The sequence below is a fragment of the Setaria italica genome, chromosome V, assembly GCF_000263155.2.
Source record: "Setaria italica strain Yugu1 chromosome V, Setaria_italica_v2.0, whole genome shotgun sequence".
Taxonomy (NCBI): domain Eukaryota; kingdom Viridiplantae; phylum Streptophyta; class Magnoliopsida; order Poales; family Poaceae; genus Setaria; species Setaria italica.
Window position 1 is genome coordinate 43,224,556 of NC_028454.1, and position 17,394 is coordinate 43,241,949.

The window sequence follows — 17,394 nt, forward strand, 5'->3', positions numbered from 1 at the left end:
TGACGACGGCAATCATCCCTTCAATCTCAATGAGCCTATACTGGAGGACCACAACAGCAATGGTAACGTGCTCATTCTTACTCATTTTTTCTTTCCTTTTTTTATATTCACAGCATTAACGTGAGGTGATCTCAACTTTCCGGCATAAGAAGATGACGGCCCCAACCCCAACGACGTGCTTGATTTCGACGAGCCAGAATACGACGGTGCTAATGATGCCGACGGCGGCGTGTTTGATCTCCAAGAGTAACAAGATGACGGTAAATGCATCGCTTCGATCTATCTGTTCGTTGCTTGTTCATATTATTTCAGTTCTCATTATTGTTTTTTTTACAGTACTGGATTTAAACTTACCAGTAGATGAGTTCGGTGCAGTTGATTTGGACTTTGTACAAAATCTTGCTGGTAATTTTTTTTGTCACAATCACATTGTTCTACTAGATCATTGGAATAGCTGCTAATTTAGTCATTTAAATAACTTTGGAGAATTAAAAGCAAATTGAGAAGAAACGGAAAAGAAATTGGCCAAAAAATCAAATTCGGGTCAAATTTGGCCGAAATTTGAATTTTGAATTTGAAATTCAGAAAAATTCGACAAAAATATGAAACAGAAGTGTAAGAGTGACTAGAACTTAGGGACCAAAAATTTGGAACAAGATTTGATCCTAAATACTCAGAAGAATTGGAGAAAGAAAATGAAAACTGCCCTTACTGTTCACCGTCCGAAAATAGAAGTTCAGAAAAACAGCAGCAGAGTCTGTTTTCAAAATTCAATTGTATTTGATGATTATCTCGAGTCAGAGCCAAAATAAAAGATGAAGGGTTTGAGTTTATCTTCAACTTCTGTTACGGTGCTTGGAGGCCGTCGGATTGGAGATCGACCGCAATTCAGCTCTGAAGTTCGAGCGTTAAAAAGAAAAAGGGAGGAGCGGTGACAGAGCAGCGGGACGTGTCGCCGCCGCCGTCGTCGGTCGCCCGCCAGCGCGCTTAGCTAGGCCACCTCCTCACCACATAAGCCTATGGGTAGGCCACGGTGTCGCCCATGCGCGCGGTGAACGCTTGAATATCTACCGCTCCCGCGCCGCCGTTTTCACCGCCGTCCTTTTTACCGCCGCCAGCGTCTCCTCTGTCAAGCACCGCCGCCGAGCAAAATTCCGCCGCCACACCGCAGCTCCCGTCGATTCCTTCCATCCACACCTCCGCCTACACCCCACCAGCAACCTTAACCACTCGTTACCCAGCTTCTTCACCGTCACACCTTGAACCACCGCCGCTTCTGTCCACCGTCGTCGCGCCGCCCGCTCACGGTGAGCACCACCTCGCGCTGCTTCTCTTCCTTCTTGAGTAGTCGTAGGCAAGTCCTTAGGGTACTAGGATGGTGTAGAAGCAGTCGTTCGAGTAGTTTGCGCCGTCGTCGTGTGTAGCCGCGACCGGCCGAAGGTGTCGCCGCCCGCCGCCGTGGATGGAATGGCTCCGGCCATTTCCCGAGGAGCTGTTGCCGCGCGCGGGTGCGTAAAGGTGTAGAGGTGGTGTCTTGGCCTAGTCCCGCCGCCGGGAGGGCGCCGGCCGGCGAGTCGCGCCACCCCCTGTCGCGCGCGCGTGTTTTGGCGGGAGGAAGACGAAGCCTGGAGCAGCAGGCCCACACGGCAGAGAGGCGGAGGGGTGAAGGAGGCCGGGGCGCGGGCGGTTGCTGGGCCGGCGCGTCGGAGGCCCAGGGAACTGGCGCGGTCGGCCAGAAAAGAAAAGGGCCGGAGGCCCAGAGCAGCTAGCAGGCCGGCCTCGCGGGAGAAGGAGAAAAGAGAGAGTAGGCCGTGGGCCGGTGGCGGGCCAGAGAAAGGGAAAGGAGAAGAGAATCGGCCCACGGGGCCCGTCAGGGGGGAAAAGGGCCGGCGGGTAGGAGGAATAGGAAAAAAAAAGTGGGGTCCGCGCCGTGGGGCCCAGTGCGCGTGAGAGAGGGTAGAATGGGGCTGGGTGAGAAAAGTTTATCCGGGTGTTTTTCGGGAAAATTAGATTTCCTTTAGTAAAGTAATTAGTTTAAATCCGTTTTACACCATTTAAATCACAGAAATTTCTAGGAGTGTCCAAAATTAGTAAAACCAATTTTGTTAGGCTTGTTTTATTTTCCTTTACGCATTAAAATTTTTACACCCTAGAAAAATAATAAAAATTCGGGTATTTATTTAATGCCTTCCTCTTAAGGTAATTAAATAAATACTTAATATTTATAAAATGTATAAAATATGAATAACACTTTCTTAATCACAAATTATTCTTAACTCATAGGAAATTAGATTTTCAAGTTAGAAAATAAGTATAACTTTTTCTAAAGATAAAAGAACAAGCTATAAGGAGGGTTAAATAAGAAAAAAATAAAATTGTGGGTTAATCTTTTTGGATTCTTGTGTGTTGGCTTGCAACTTTATCATGATAAGTTGTATAGTCCTTGCTGGCTTGCAACTTTATCATGAAGGAAAGTTGTATAGTCTGTTATTCAAAATTTTGCATTTCTAACCCCTGCATGTATTATGCCATAGATCCCGAAGCACCGGAAGGAGAATATTGGGAATTTTCAGAAGGACCTTCAGAGTCCGAAGAAGTTTTTGAGTTAGTTCCCTGTGAAGCCAACCCGTCGGATAATACTAATCTTTTTAACGAACAAGGCAAGCCCCGATGCATTTATACCTATCTATTTTGGAGTCATTATTTCATGTGACTAATTATAGGTTATTTGCTTTATGTATGCACTAAGTCTAGGAGTTGCTTGAAACCTATTCTTGTGTATGATCATGCCTTGTTTTAAGGACATCTTTGCCACTTGTTCAAACCTTAGAAGATACCCAAGTCTAGAATTGCTTACTTGCTTACATGCTTGGTTTACCAACCTTAAGGAAAACTTTTAAGTCATACATGTTGTTCATGGAAGATAATTTGGAAAGTGAAAACGGACAGAAGCTAGAGATGTAGTTCTGTCTGCTAGATTAATTTGGTTAAGGCCCGATTCATTGTCTTAACCTTTGATCAAGTGATAAGCATCTGATCACTTACTGGGTATGGGACCAGTAAAGCCCAGTAGGTTAGTAAACTCTGTGATCAGGAATACTTCGTACCCGCACTTGACGTGCTGGAGATTGGCAGGGGTGTAGCCTGAAACTCACATGGTGATCGGGCCAGACGTGGGGTCCCATGTGGGGGTGCATCCCTGGGTCCGGATAGTCGTATTCCTAATCATTGAGTTTGCTAATCGAGAGGTTGTTAGATACGACCTGGACAGTCGTATAACGCTGGTGATCAGGGTACTCTCCTGCAGGATGTAATTAGATCCGGATCGCCGCAATTCTCGGTTATGAATGCACTTGATCACTGTTGAGCATCGTAGTATCAATTCATGCAATATGTATCCTTATGTTATCAATTGGTGTATGATTTAACAGTTATGGTTGTTTTTACTTCTGTTATCATTTAGAATGGTTAGGTAATAACTTAACCCAAATAAAAGATAAAACTAAGGCATTACTCATAGTAAGCTTTTCGGCAAAAGCTATGTTAGCCAAACACCCCCAAAAGCTAGCATGCATTCCAAAGAAAACTATTATATTGGTTAGTCGGGTAAGACTTGCTGAGTACCCCATACTTAGGGTTTTTCCCTTGTGGCTATCTTTCAGAAGCTCCGCAGGAGTCTACAGAGGAGGAGACCCCGAAACCCTAGGGTATTGACCTGAGTCTCACAATACCCTAGAGAAAAAGTTCTACTTGCGCATCTTCTCCTGAACTATTTATATTTAAATCTTAGAACTCTGTCTAACACTGCATCACTAAGTTTGTTTCAACCTATGTCCTGTAATAACTCGTACCTTTTATATGTATGTAAAAATGTAATATTTGTTGATATTATCCCATCGCGGATATTATCCTGATGTATGGTTATGAGACACGCCGTGGATCCTTCGAGGAGTCCTAGGGACACTCGACGGACTACCGGACTTGTGCTGTTTTAAGTGCGTTTTGGATAATTGCTGTCCCGACAGCGATTAGGCGCACTTAAACCAGCTTAAGTTGGGCGGTTCCGCCACAATCATGCATGAAAGTGTTTGTTTTTTCCCTATAATTAGAACATGCCGTGAATAAGTAGTATAAACATGATGTGAATAAGGTTTTTCCCTATAATTAGAGCTATGAACGTGATTTTTTTTTCTTGTAATAGAACATGCTGTCCAGAACCCCAACGTGGAAGCAGTTCATGGAGGATTACCCCACCGAAGGAAGGAAATGACTGAAGCTCTCCGAAAACGAGTTTACCAAGCTTTGTTAGCTAGAAGCAACGATGGTACACTACACAAGGAAGACACTGCATTTGTTGCTGCTCAATTTGACATTCATGTATGGACAGCTCAGCGTGTTTGGAACCGAGGTAAAACACAACTTAGAAGCGGTGTTCCGGTTGTGGTTTGTAGTCTAAAGAAGGGTAGAGTTGGACGTAAAGCAATACCTTTTGATTTGGAAGCATTGCGAAACATTCCTCTAAAGGAAAGAATGACTATAGAGGATGTGTGTGCCAAACTAAACATGAGCAAATGGAGGGTTCAAAGGTATTTGAAACTAGGATTGATTAGGCGCCACTCTAGTAGCATCAAACCATATCTCACTCAAGCTAACAAGAAGTCTAGGTTACAATGGTGTGTTGACATGGTTAATAGGGAGTTGCTTGATGATCCAAGGTTTAAGGAGTTGTATGACTTTGTGTTCATTGATGAGAAATGGTTCTACCTACATAAAAAATCTGAAAGATATTATTTGCTACCCAAAGAAGATGAACCCCATCAGACTTGTAAGAATAAGAACTACATCCCTAGGCTCATGTTCTTGTGTGTTTGCGCTCGGTCAAGGTTTAGGGATGGGAATTGTATTTTTGATGGTAGGATTGGTTGTTTTCCACTTGTTCAGTATGAAGCGGCTCAAAGAGGTAATGAGAGGTCAGGCCGTGTCCGTGGAGACTTGGTTATGAAGCCCATAACTTCGATCACTAGAGAAGTGATTAGAGGTTTTATGATCAACAAAGTGTTACCTGCCATTAGAGCTAAGTGGCCAAGAGAAGATGTGGATAGACCAATATTCATTCAACAGGACAATGCACCTTCTCACTTGAAATTGGATGACCCACAATTTTGTGAGGCCGCTAAGCTAGGAGGATTTGATATTCGCCTAATATGTCAGCCACCAAACTCTCCAGATTTCAACATTCTCGACTTGGGTTTTTTTCGAGCTATACAAGCAATTCAATATGAGAAGAATGCAAAAACAATGGAGGCTCCTACTTCCAGCCGTGCAAGAGGTGATTTGCTCAATAATTGTTCACACATGTTTCGATGTTTTCTTCCACAACAATTTGCAAACCGAATTAAACTTCCACAACAATTGTTCACACTTGTTATGTAGGCATTCATGGAGTACTCACCACGCCTTGCAAACCGAATGTTTCTAACACTACAAGGTGTTTTCGTGGAAGCTATGAAGAAGAAAGGTTGCAACAACTTCAAGATACCTCACATGAAAAAAGGAACATTGGAAAGACAAGGTCGGCTGCCATCTTGTATCCTTGTGATCCATCTTTGCTGGATGAAGCCGAGGCTACTCTTGCTGCATGAAACAAGTAGATTGATGGTTGTTAGTTTTAGTAATGGAGACAAATCTTGTTAATTATCAGTTAATTAGAATTCAATGTTAATGATCTTACCGCTGCTTTGCGTCCTCCATAGCCTTCTTGGCAGCGAGCTTACGCTCGCGCCTCTCCTTAGCCTCCTCTTTGACCGTCTTGAGCACGTCTGGAGGCAGCACGATTTGATCGCCATCGAACACGATATTGTCGACATCTGGAATGAAAAACTCACACTCGAATTCGTAGAAGCCATGAATAACGGCGAAGATCATGTAGTCTGCGTGCTTGAGACCATAGCGAGAGCATGGATAGCGCCCACTGTGCACACGATCCCATGCTTCGCGGTTTTCATGAACGACTTGACAGCGGCGGCAAATAAAAGCGCCCGGCGGCAAAGAATCCGGCACCATCGCCGAGTCTAGCGCGAGCTCCTGCAACTCCGACGAGGGGATGGTATCTACCTCTGACTCAGGCACGATCTCCTCCGACCCCGGTGCGACGATCTCCTCCGACTCAGGCACGATCTCCTCCGACTCCGGCGCGGCGATCTCCTCGGACTCCAGCGCGACGATCTTCTCGGACGCTGGCGCGATCTCCTCCGGCACGACGATCTCCTCGGACGCCGGCTTGGACTCCATGACTTGGGCGAGCGGCGAGCGTGCGCGCGTCTGGCAGCGAGCGCGAGCAGCGAGTAGACGAGGCAAGAGGCAAGTAGGCGAGTGGACGACGCGAGCGGCATGCGGCGCTATTAATAGCGATTAACGCGGTAGCAAGTCGTGGGAGGCGAACGGCGCGTTAATAGCGGCGCTGGAGCCCAAGCGGAGGGGCAGCAGCGTCAAATTTTGCCTAACCACGCCACAACGACTTGTTTTACTCGTTTCCATCCAAACGCCAGAACGACTCCTAAGACCAGTATGGAGGGAGTATGGCCCACGTGGGCCATTTATTTCGTGTCCTTATCATGTTGTACTTTGCACCGAGGCCATCCTCGATGAACTGTTTATGTTTGCAAAATACTAAGAGAATATTTAATTTGTAGTTTGTGTTTGAAATAATGTACCCATAGTTTTCATCACCATGAGTTTCATTTCTTGATTAACTGTTTGCCGTATCATCAAAAACACGTTGATATGGCTCTATTTGGCTCTATTTAATAAGAAAGATCACCATGAAACTCATTTCATTTCCTGATTAACTGTTTGCCGTATCATCAAAAACACGTTGATATAGCTCTATTTAATAAGAATGAAACTTTCGGTCTTAAGCACGAATTTGTTAAAAGGAAAATTATGTTGGTGGTTGAGCCATATTTTATTTTTTATTTACTTTTCACTCTCCATCACCAGTGTGGGTCCAGCATGTCCTCGCTATGGCACTGAAACTGCTTCAATCCCGTACAGCACGTACCTGAACCATCAACAAGGCGTTCAGGATGATTACTAACACCTTAACACGAGGGGGAAATGAATGAGGAACGAACACAAGGGGGAAATGTATGAGGAACGAAGAAAGAGATGAATAACGTGCTCGGCAGAAACGAAAAATGAAACGGTAGACAGAAAAGCGCGGTAGGCAGGAACCGAACCCTGCGCGGGGCAAAGCCCGCATGATTTCTAGCACTGCTAGATAACCACTCCGGCACGACCACTTTTCTGACGTTTGAGAATCGGTTATTTAACTCATTTTTTACTTCTTCCAAATAACGTGGTATTTGCAGTGACAGTTGCTTTGCGAAAAGAGAAACAAAGCCGTGGAGTTTATTGTTCCATGATCGTACATACCGGTGGTTTGGTGACTGGACTTTTACAGTGTGGCTGGTCGTTCTTGTAGCAATGATCGACATTGGTATCACGTAGAGTGCTATAGCATGACAAAGTTCGACTTTAACTTTGCACCATTGCTTCGATCCTCAGGACGAACATGACCCCTGTATCAAAATCTGAACTTTATGGGGATCCTTTTGTGTGTCGGACTTGATTTAGAGAATGTTTTAGGCCGACATATCATGCAGATCCAGACTAGTTACATGGCAATCAGGAGTCTCCGTTTTCCGCTTCAGTCTTTGAGAGAGAAACCGTCCTGTTGAGAATCTAGACGCAGAACGAGCGGATGACCCGCCAACTACCCGTAGAAAAGCATATCCTGGAAGAATGATGGAGTTACAAATTGCCTGTGCGAAATGCAGTTTGGTACTGCCTCGTTTTGACTCTTATAGAAGCATAGATATTATTATGCATCTAGACATAGAGTATATCTAAGTGTATAATAAAATTTATGAATAAAAAAATCAAAACGATCTATAATTTAGAATGGAGGGAGTATGATCGTACACGGTGATGTTTCATTTTCAAAGAACTATTTATGGATGTGATAGATTATATGATCTATATTTTCTCACTTTCCTCGTACCCTCCAAACATGGCAATGTGCCAAAGGCACGTTAGATTGGTCCACATATACATGGCAATGTGCTAACCCTAGATGTGCGTGAACGGTGAACCCCTAGCCTGGAACTTCAGCAAATTTATTTTTTTTAAAAAAAACAACTTCAGCAAAATGTATTTGTAGTGACTTGAAACTAGATCAGAAGCGATGGAACAATGCTCAGCATAGAATCCAACTACCACTCTGCATTCATTTATGTGTAATTTAGTCATATACATCCACACTACCATGATTACTTCAGTCATATACATCTCAAGCACATCAGATCGACAATATAAAGGCTACAGAAAATAAAAATATGAACACGGGTACAAATGAAACATGAACTAGAGCAGGCCTAAATACCATTCCGCATGAACGGAAACTTACAAGGTCTTCCACATTCCACAACTGTGTAGTTCCAAATTACAATCAGTCTGTACATCTGCAGACTGCAGGGGCGTGCATAGTATAGTATGCTTGCCAGTAGCAAGGCGAGTGACACTGGTTGGCTGCGGACTATGGTAATATGGTATTACTAGCTCTAAGTTACCGATCACACATCTCACAGGTGCCCCAGCACAGGCCATGGAGTCACTGCATTGGCGGGAAGCATAGGCTTTATGATTGGAGCTCGCCGCAGCATGGCCGTGGATTCCTTCAGACGTGATGCTTGGCCCTTGAATTGGGATGCCTTCTGCAGAGACGAAGAAGCACAGGATAAAACTCAGAGTCATTAAGAGAGATACGCATTGAGTAAAGTGCATCAGAGCTAAGCATAACATGTTTTACATAGGGGAGAACTGGGAGGCAAACATGAATAAAGATCGATCCGAGCATCAAATCCCAACATTTGAACCGAAGATTTGTTGAATCATACACATTTCGCATGTCTGTGCACAGAAATATAGGGGAATACTCTGGTATTTAATTTTACAATTGCTCTGCGTGTGTTCTTCTATCAGCGAGTCCTAATCAGTTGAAGCAACCACAAATATGATTGCGGCAGTAGCAAGACAAGATTATCGATTTCCTTTTGTTTCTGTTCTCTGCTTTGCCTTCGGCATAAACAGCACAAGACAGGCAGGTAGCTACCATATAGCATTTATAGCTCTCATCATATATTCAGAGGAAGAAAAATATATACAACGAGCAGCTAAGCTCTCAAATAAGCTGGCTATTGCTAAAGCTCAGTATCAATTTCTACAAGCGATCCAAGAAGCAGTGTAAATAAGGCAAAATTCACAATCACAAGCAAGACGCTTGCAGGGAAGAGGATCGAAAGGCGTCACCTTTTCGTCGAGGACGAGGCGGACGCGCCCGACGGCCTTGCTCTGGCGGCGCATCCGGTACAGCCGGCGCCCGAGCACGGCGAATCCGAGCAGCGCGACGGCGAACGGCACCGACCAGGCGCTCCTCGCGGCGCGCAGGGCCCACACGCGCAGCGCATCCAGCGGCAGCTTCCACCACGGCTCAGGTCCACCTCCCTTCGCCACCGCGCCCTCGGCCCCCTCCGCCTCCGCCTCCGCCGCCGCCGCAGCAGCAGCAGCCCCGGCCTCCGCCCTGGCCCGCTCCACCGGTTCGGTCACCTCGACCTCGGGCCTCTCCCCGTCCGAGGACGAGTCCGACCACAGCGCCGCTCGGTCACGGCCGGGGAAGAGAAGATCATCCGGGTCCGGCTCCACCCAGCTCGCGTTGTCCGACGCCGCGAGAAGCCCCTCCACCTCCTCCTCCTCCTCCTCCTCGTCCTCCTTCGACAGCGACGTCCTCCTGGGGTACTTGGCGTCGGAGCCGAGGTCGAAGTAGTCGTGCTTGATGGCGCCGGCGTCGTCCTCCCCGCCGCCGCCGGCGTACGGTTCGGCCGCCGCCGCCGCCTTGGGGGACGCGAGGAGGAGCTCCCAGTCCTCGTCCATCTTGCGTAGCTGGCTGGCTAGGGTTTGGGAATTGGGAGCGGACAGCGGAGGCGTGAGCTGGGATTCGGAGGCAAAGAGGTGAAGGGGAAGGAAGGGGGAGGAGGAGAGTGGTGTGGCGTGTCGGGTGGGGAAGGGGGTCGAAGATTCGCGGGGTTGGAAGGAAACGGTGGTTATTTCTGCGGTTGCTTGGAGTTTAGCGTTTGGGGCAAGAAGATGAAGGATTGGGATGGAATTTGATTCTTTTTTGGCTGCATGAGTCGTCCAACGATGACGCATCATGAAGCGATTCAGTGGGCATTCGATCGATGATGGAGCCAGACATTATTTTACTTTGTTAGAGGAGATCAATAATGTTGAAGTCTTCAAAATTTAGTTAAAAATTGAAATGTTTAGTGAAAATTTGCTTGTGTTATTGGACTCCCCCCTCCCCCATGCCGCGACTACGCCATTGCATTCGATTTAAACAGGATTGATGTTAATAATCTTTCGCAGTAAAAATGCACAATATCCCAATCGGATTCTCACCATTTCAGATGAAAAGACCCTGCTAAATTATCCCATAAAATCAGCTCATTTCACTAGGCAATTGCAAGCTGTTCTGAATAACTTTTTTTTAAAAAAAAATTAGCTTATTTGTACTAGCTCTTGTGATAGGCAGTCAATAATTCTGAACGTTTTGATAAGCGAGCACGCCCAAAAGAAAATGAGGACGAAATGTGAAACGGACCAGATTTTAAGAGGCCTGCATGCAGATCGTGTGATTGGTAGCGGCGGCTGCGAACCTGGGGATTTTCCATGGTTTTGGAGGCCTTCGTCGACAACGACTCGATTTCGTTTCTCGTCGATTCGTGGGGCGGTCAAAAATTACGTTCGAGATATTTTGTTTCGCAAAGCACACACCCCCAATGCCCCAAATCTCATTTGTACGTTGCAGCTTTGCTCTGGTACTCGGGGCAACTTGGAGCGAGAGCGAGTTTTTGGAGCCGGCCTGGTTGTCGATCGTCGTCATTGGCAAAACGAAATGAAAACTCGATGTGTTTCGTTTCAGTCAAATGTACGAGCTGTTTGTTCTTCGAGCCCTTCGGATCCAGTAGCGACGCTGAAAAGCCTGAAACGGAGGGAAGGAGCGGCGAGATTGAAAGGCACGAGTCTGTCCACGTCGACGGTTCGGTTCTTTCTTGTCATCAGCACGGATGCGAAGGGGAATGGTTCTTTAGCACGTCAATTGTCCGTCGGGAAATGATAGCAGTGCATGCGGTCTACGTAAGAGTTTTGTTTTGTTTTTCTTTTCCTGATATGAGAGCTTGAGCTTCTCTAGCAATTGCTCTCTGGCTCCGTGCAATGGGCATTTTGGCTTCCTGAAAGAATTGCTCCCTGGCTCCGTGCAATGGGCGTCTTGGCTTCCTGAAAGCCAAATATGGTGAAAATGAGCTGATTGGCTGCTCATTGCTCTAGTTAGTGGAGATGGCATGCTCTGTCGGCAATTCGGCGTGCGAAAACATGGCGAGCTGCTACTTGTTTTGCCGAGTCCTTAGTTTTCCATGGGGATGTCCTGGTTTAGCACTCCATTGGCACCAGAGTCCCCCGAACTTGACGAACTTTTATCTCTCCTTCGGTTTCTTCCCCATTCTACACGTGTCGATTTCGCCTTCTTTCCACTCCCCTAGTTTTGGTGCACTCGCGTTATCGCGTGGCACGAATCCAAATGCTTGACTTGTAACTTTGCAACCAACTTCTCCTACATCTCGTCCCGTCCGCATTGACACGGTGACGGCCGGCGCCGGCGCCGCCGTGGAGCTGCGCTCGAAGATGAGTTGCCATTGCCACCACCAGGACGTGTACGGCGAATCATCGAACCGCCATCGCCGTACCTGAGGCGCGGACGTTTCACTCTGATCGCCCGCACAACCCGATTCCACGGGCACCACCGCCACGACGACGCGACGGCGGCGATGGCGTTGCCGGCGGGCGCGGGGCTGGTGGCCTACAACGCGGCCATCTCCCGCTGCGCCCGCGCGGGCCTGTACCCGCGCGCGCTGGCCCTGTTCCGCGAGATGCGCGGCCGGGGCCTGCGCGCCGACGAGTACACCCTCCCGCCGCTCCTCAACTCCTCCGCGCTCCTGCGGGCCCCGCCCGCGGCGGCCACGCTGCACGCCCTGCTCCTCCGCGCGGGCCTGGCGTCCCACCTCCACGTCGCCAACGCGCTCGTCGACGCCTACGCCAAGCTGTCCCGCCCGGGCGCCGCGCGCGCCGTGTTCGACGAAATGCCGCGCCGGGACGTGGTCACCTGGACCTCGCTCCTCACGGGGCTCGCCCGCGCCGGCGCCCACGACGCGGCCGTACGCGTGTACCGAGGCATGGCCGCCGCGGGGGTCGACCCCGACGAGTTCGCCGTCGCGGGCGTGCTCAGCTCCTGCGCCGGCTCCACCATGCTCGAGCTGGGGCGGTCGGTGCACGCCGCCGCGGTGCGGCTCGGGTTCCTGCCGTTCCTCTCGGTCGGGAACTCGCTCGTCTCCATGTACGCCAAGACCGGCGCGCTGCGCGATGCCCGGACAGTGTTCGACGCGATGCGGGCGCGGTGCACCATCACGTGGACGGCGCTGATCGTCGGGTACGCGCAGAACGGCCGGGGAAGGCAGTCGCTCGAGATCTACACCGACATGGTCCGGTCCGGGTGCAGGCCGGACTACGTGACCTTCATCGGTCTGCTCTTCGCGTGCAGCCACGCCGGCCTCGTCGACGCCGGCCGGGCTCACTTCCGGTCTATGGTCACTGACTACGGCATCGCTCCCGGGCCGGATCACTACGCGTGCATGGTCGACTTGTTAGGCCGGGCGGGGCGGCTGGAGGAGGCCATGGACCTGCTGAACCGGAGCTCGACGGAGCTGGACGCCACGGTGTGGAAGGCGCTGCTGGGCGGGTGCCGGGTGCACCGGAACGCGGAACTCGCCGAGCGCGCGGCCGAGATGGTGTGGAGGCTTGATCCGGCGGACGCCGTGCCGTACGTCATGCTCTCGAACCTCTACTCCCGGGAGAGGAGATGGGGCGACGTCGCGAGGATCCGCGCGCTGATGAAGTCGAGAGGGGTCACCAAGGAGCCCGGGTGCAGCTGGGTCGGGGTGAACGGCGTGATGCACCTGTTCCACGTCGAGGACCGCGGCCACCCGCGCGCCGCCGAGATCTACCGGAAGGTGGAGGAGATGATGGAGAGGATCAGGGCCGGAGGGTACGTGCCGGACACGGACTGGGCGCTGCAGGACGAGGCGCCGGACGGGAGGGAGAGGGGCCTGGCGTACCACAGCGAGAGGCTCGCCGTCGCGTTCGGGCTGCTCGCCGTGCCGGCGGCCGCGCCCATCCGGGTGTTCAAGAACCTCCGGGTGTGCGGTGATTGCCATGCCGCGATCAAGATGGTCGCCAAGGTGTACGGCAGGGAGATCATTCTGAGAGATGCGAATTGCTTCCACCACATGAAGGATGGAGCTTGTTCTTGTGGCGATTACTGGTAGGGAGATTAGATGGAGCTTTTAACTGTTCGATCTTGGTAGATTCACGGTGGCTTGTGGATGTTTATGGTAGAGTGAATCAGCGGTATGAGAAAATAGGAATCCAGTTTAGTTGAAAGAAAGAACACATAAAAAAGAGATCAAATTCCCTCAGAAAATTGCTCTGAATTTCTATTAGATTAGATTGCACCAAAGGTGCCAGTGATGTACAATGTGCTAGTATACTATTCGGAGGGCCCTTTCTACTAGAATGTCCTACCAATTCTACTCGTCGATCTCCTTTACAGCATCCTGAAAAAACAGTTGAAAGAGAGCAGTCAGTACTAAGCCCCGAACCAATTGCAGGGTAATAAATTAAGCACGCGTGATATTAATCCCCAAGCTTTCATGAAGTTTTGCTATCTGGGGATATCAGAAACGCGCTGTTATGTCATGTTTTTTGCAGGAATCTCATTTGTGAATTGCCACATTATGTAGGTGCAGGGGTGGACCCAGAATTGCAGCTGGGCCAGGGCTGTTCCAATAAAAATTGATCTTATCAGGAGATACTATGGCTGATTTGAAGCTTTGTAAGCTGATTTGCACTACATAACACATGGAAATACTAGGAGTTTATGGATCAGACACGGGCTGCAGCACCACCAGCCCAGGGCCTGGATCCGCCACTGTATAGGCATGTATAGTACTATAATCCATACCAAAAACAAAAGTCATTACCTTTGCAAGCCTTGTTACATAAACAGCAGCAATGGCTGTAAATAATAACCCTACGCCAAGTGTCCATAGTTGGCCATTTCCTCCCAAACCAATCTCCGATTCATCTTGCTGTGAAAATGAGAAAGCAATGTCATTATTCCATTCAAGCCGCTGATATTTTTTTTCAAAGGTCGTACAAGACTTGCTGCAATGCAAATAGGAAAACCAACAGAGATCATTTTCCTCGCTATAGTTGCATTTTTCTCATCAATCCTCACTCGGAAAGGGTACGCACTATATTAGGAGTCAACAGAACTATGTGATACTCTGTCGTTAACACTAGAATCTAATATTCTTATGAAGATTTAAACTGCTATGACAAAGATTTCAACAGCAACTACTAAATACATTGAAAGGCTAACTGATGCCTTGAGGTGTTCTAAGATGTCTGCATTGGAATATGTGAACATCTGAAGTATTCTTGCCTAGAATGAACTGTTAATATTTGTCGTGCGGGATGCTGGACCTAGGTCAATAACTCTTGAGGGGTAACTCGTGACCAGGAGCCCATATGGGCCATATGATACGTATGCACAGGTGTTCTTATTAGCAAACTTGGAATAGAACAGCCAGCAAGCTATTAGAAGCTGGAAAATAACTTGATGGCACAAAATATGAGGATAATATAGAACAGATCCACCTTTTTGGCAGAGAAAATTCTATTTACTGAAGATGAACCCAAAAAATACTGACGGTTGAAGAACTTACAATTATAGCTCGCCCGAATGCACCAGCACTCACATAAGCCCATGATCCTGGAAGCATTCCCAACCAACTGCATGTGAATGGCAAAAATAGGGTTATATCAGAGCAAACAAGGTTTTTGAACAACCATAGTGTTAGCACCATTTCTCACAACATAAAGTGCCAACTGTACTTAACAAGAAGGTGATCAAATGAAATTTGCGATTCTTTTGCTCTCATGCAATACACACTTCCAGATTGATAATACTGCATCACATAGCATGCAGAAGAAACTAGGTACTCAATAAAATGCAGCTTATGGAATTGAAGTTAAGAACCACACTGGAATGCAAGCAAGCAAAGAGAGAGAAACTAACCTGCCCAAGACGTAAGGCAAGAACTTCACTGAAGTCAAGCCATATAGGTAGTTACCAAGGGAGAAAGGCAATAGGGGACTCAAACGTAGCAGAGTGACAACCTTAAATCCGTTTTCACCAATTGCCTTATCAATTGCTAGAAACTTCTTATTTCCTTCAACCAATTTGAGAATTCGCTCTCTGGCAAAGTATCTAGCAATAAGGAAGGCCACCGCTGCAGCTAGCTACAAATCAATAGAGTTTAGTAAGGAAGTGCAACCATGGGGGATGAATTAACAACACAAGTGCTATTGATGCAGGGTTACTTACTGTTCCACTGACTGAAACAATAATTGTACCAGTGACACTGCCAAATAATAGACCAGCTGACATGGTTAAAGGTATTGCTGGAATTGCGAGAACCTGAGATGAAAAATAAAATTATAAATATTCAGAAGCTATTAGATGCATGTGGCAAAACTGCTGCAACTTTGTGTTAGTAATCTGCAGGTGACTGCTACTGCCAGGGGTGGCGTAGCTGTAAATTGACCCTGTTGAACTGATTAAAGAACATATAAAGTTTTGTATAAATGCATTGTGGATTTAGGTCTAGTTAGTGGTAGTATTTTTTTTTTACCCTGGTGCCATGGCAGTATGGTACCATGGTAGTTCAATGTGGCTTCACCAGTCGCCACTGGCTATTGCCATGGATATGATCATAAGCTGCTACAACAAGTCAACAACACCATGAAATGAACCAAGGTTGCTAACTTGAGAACATACCTCCAATCCTGCATATACAAGTACGAACAGAGCATATCCAGCAGGGCCATAACCTGTCCATATAAGGCAACGAAGCAGTTTAGCCAAAAAATATCCAACTAAGGGACATGCAAAACATTTCCATGACAATCAAACAAGCAGCAGTGCAGACATGCAACTGATCAGTTCTGTGGTTCTTATTTTCCTATAAATTTTGCATAACACGGTTAGTGGATACTGCGCAATGCACAGAGTGGCCAGAATGGGCAGACAACGACTTAATATTGGGATCCCCTAACAGGGGTAAATGTTGATACTAATGCTATCACTGTCACCACAAGTAATGACCTAGTTAAGACCTCTACTTCTCTGAAACATGACATCCACACATTGCAAACCGTACCTATGTCGTTGAAAACACTAGTTCAAGTCCACTGGCTTTGATCCAAGTCCAAAAACACTCGTATCCAATCAGTAGCTAAGCTAAAACAAACACATGGAAATAATAGTTGAAGAGCAAAGGTTGGTTAGCTCATTACCATCAATGAACCCAGAGAACTGCGTGAGGAAGGTGTTGATCTGGTCCTTGTACACGTACCCTGCCGCCCCAAACCCCCCTACGACCCCAACCAGTAGCGCTCCAGCAAGCAGCGTCCCCGTGACCGCCCCGGAGCCACCAGCGCTCTCCGCCTCTTCCTCCTCCTCCTCATCGGCGGCGGGGCGGCGGTCCTTGGGGTTGCCGCTCCCGCCGCCGCCGAGGCGGAAGGGGACGTTGGGCGAGGCCTTCCGTAGCGTGGCCTTGTTGGGCTCCCGCAGCGAGGAGAGCGGCGGCTGGAAGGCCCGCCCCCGGTGCAGCAGCCGCCGCCGCCACGGCGAGGCCCCGAGCGCCGCCGGCGGCGAGAAGTGGGAGGAGAGGACGGGGGAGGGGGAGAGCAGCGGCGAGAGGTGCGGCTGCCTCATGGAAGGGGCGTGGGGGAGGGGCGTCAGGGAGTGGGGCCCGTCGGCTTTGCGTTTACTGCGTGGCGGGGTGTGAGGCCATCAGAGCGCGGAAGCGATAAGAGGAGGGAGCGAAGGGAGCGGGGAACGGGAAGGCGCTGGAGAGGAGGAGGAGAGGAGAGGAAGGAGCGGAGCGCGTGGCACCATCTGGGGCAGTGGAGGCGAGGACGAGACAAGCGGAAGCTGTAGCGTGGGCCCGTTTTGTCAGTGTGATGCCGGTCTGGTTCTTTCAGGGGTATCGGAGAAGCACCTGGTGCGATTCCAACTGCGTGGCCTGCAAAATTCACTTTGATCTTTTCAGCGCCCGCACCACCCCACGCACGAGCCTCTTCCTTGATCTTGAGCAG

General features: G+C 48.6%; 3 protein-coding genes across 3 annotated transcripts; 1 reads left to right on the forward strand and 2 right to left on the reverse strand.

Moving 5' to 3' along the window:
- Nucleotides 1-8,263: 8,263 nt before the first annotated feature.
- Nucleotides 8,264-10,153, reverse strand: LOC101767881. The gene is made up of 2 exons (XM_004970760.4): nt 9,370-10,153; nt 8,264-8,774 (listed from the first exon to the last, which is right to left on the reverse strand). Exons 1-2 carry the CDS (start codon nt 9,988-9,990, stop codon nt 8,643-8,645), a joined length of 753 nt encoding a protein of 250 aa, XP_004970817.1. The 5' UTR covers nt 9,991-10,153; the 3' UTR covers nt 8,264-8,642.
- A 1,789-nt stretch (nt 10,154-11,942) lies between these two features.
- Nucleotides 11,943-13,496, forward strand: LOC101768694 (pentatricopeptide repeat-containing protein At2g03880, mitochondrial). Its single transcript, XM_004970761.2, has one exon. It carries the CDS (start codon nt 11,943-11,945, stop codon nt 13,494-13,496), a length of 1,554 nt encoding a protein of 517 aa, XP_004970818.1.
- Nucleotides 13,497-13,638: 142 nt separating this feature from the next.
- On the reverse strand, nt 13,639-17,157 carry LOC101769098 (TVP38/TMEM64 family membrane protein slr0305). Its single transcript, XM_004970763.3, has 7 exons — nt 16,591-17,157; nt 16,073-16,125; nt 15,620-15,712; nt 15,311-15,534; nt 14,958-15,024; nt 14,211-14,318; nt 13,639-13,784 (listed from the first exon to the last, which is right to left on the reverse strand). Exons 1-7 carry the CDS (start codon nt 17,009-17,011, stop codon nt 13,758-13,760), a joined length of 993 nt encoding a protein of 330 aa, XP_004970820.1. The 5' UTR covers nt 17,012-17,157; the 3' UTR covers nt 13,639-13,757.
- Nucleotides 17,158-17,394: the final 237 nt, after the last annotated feature.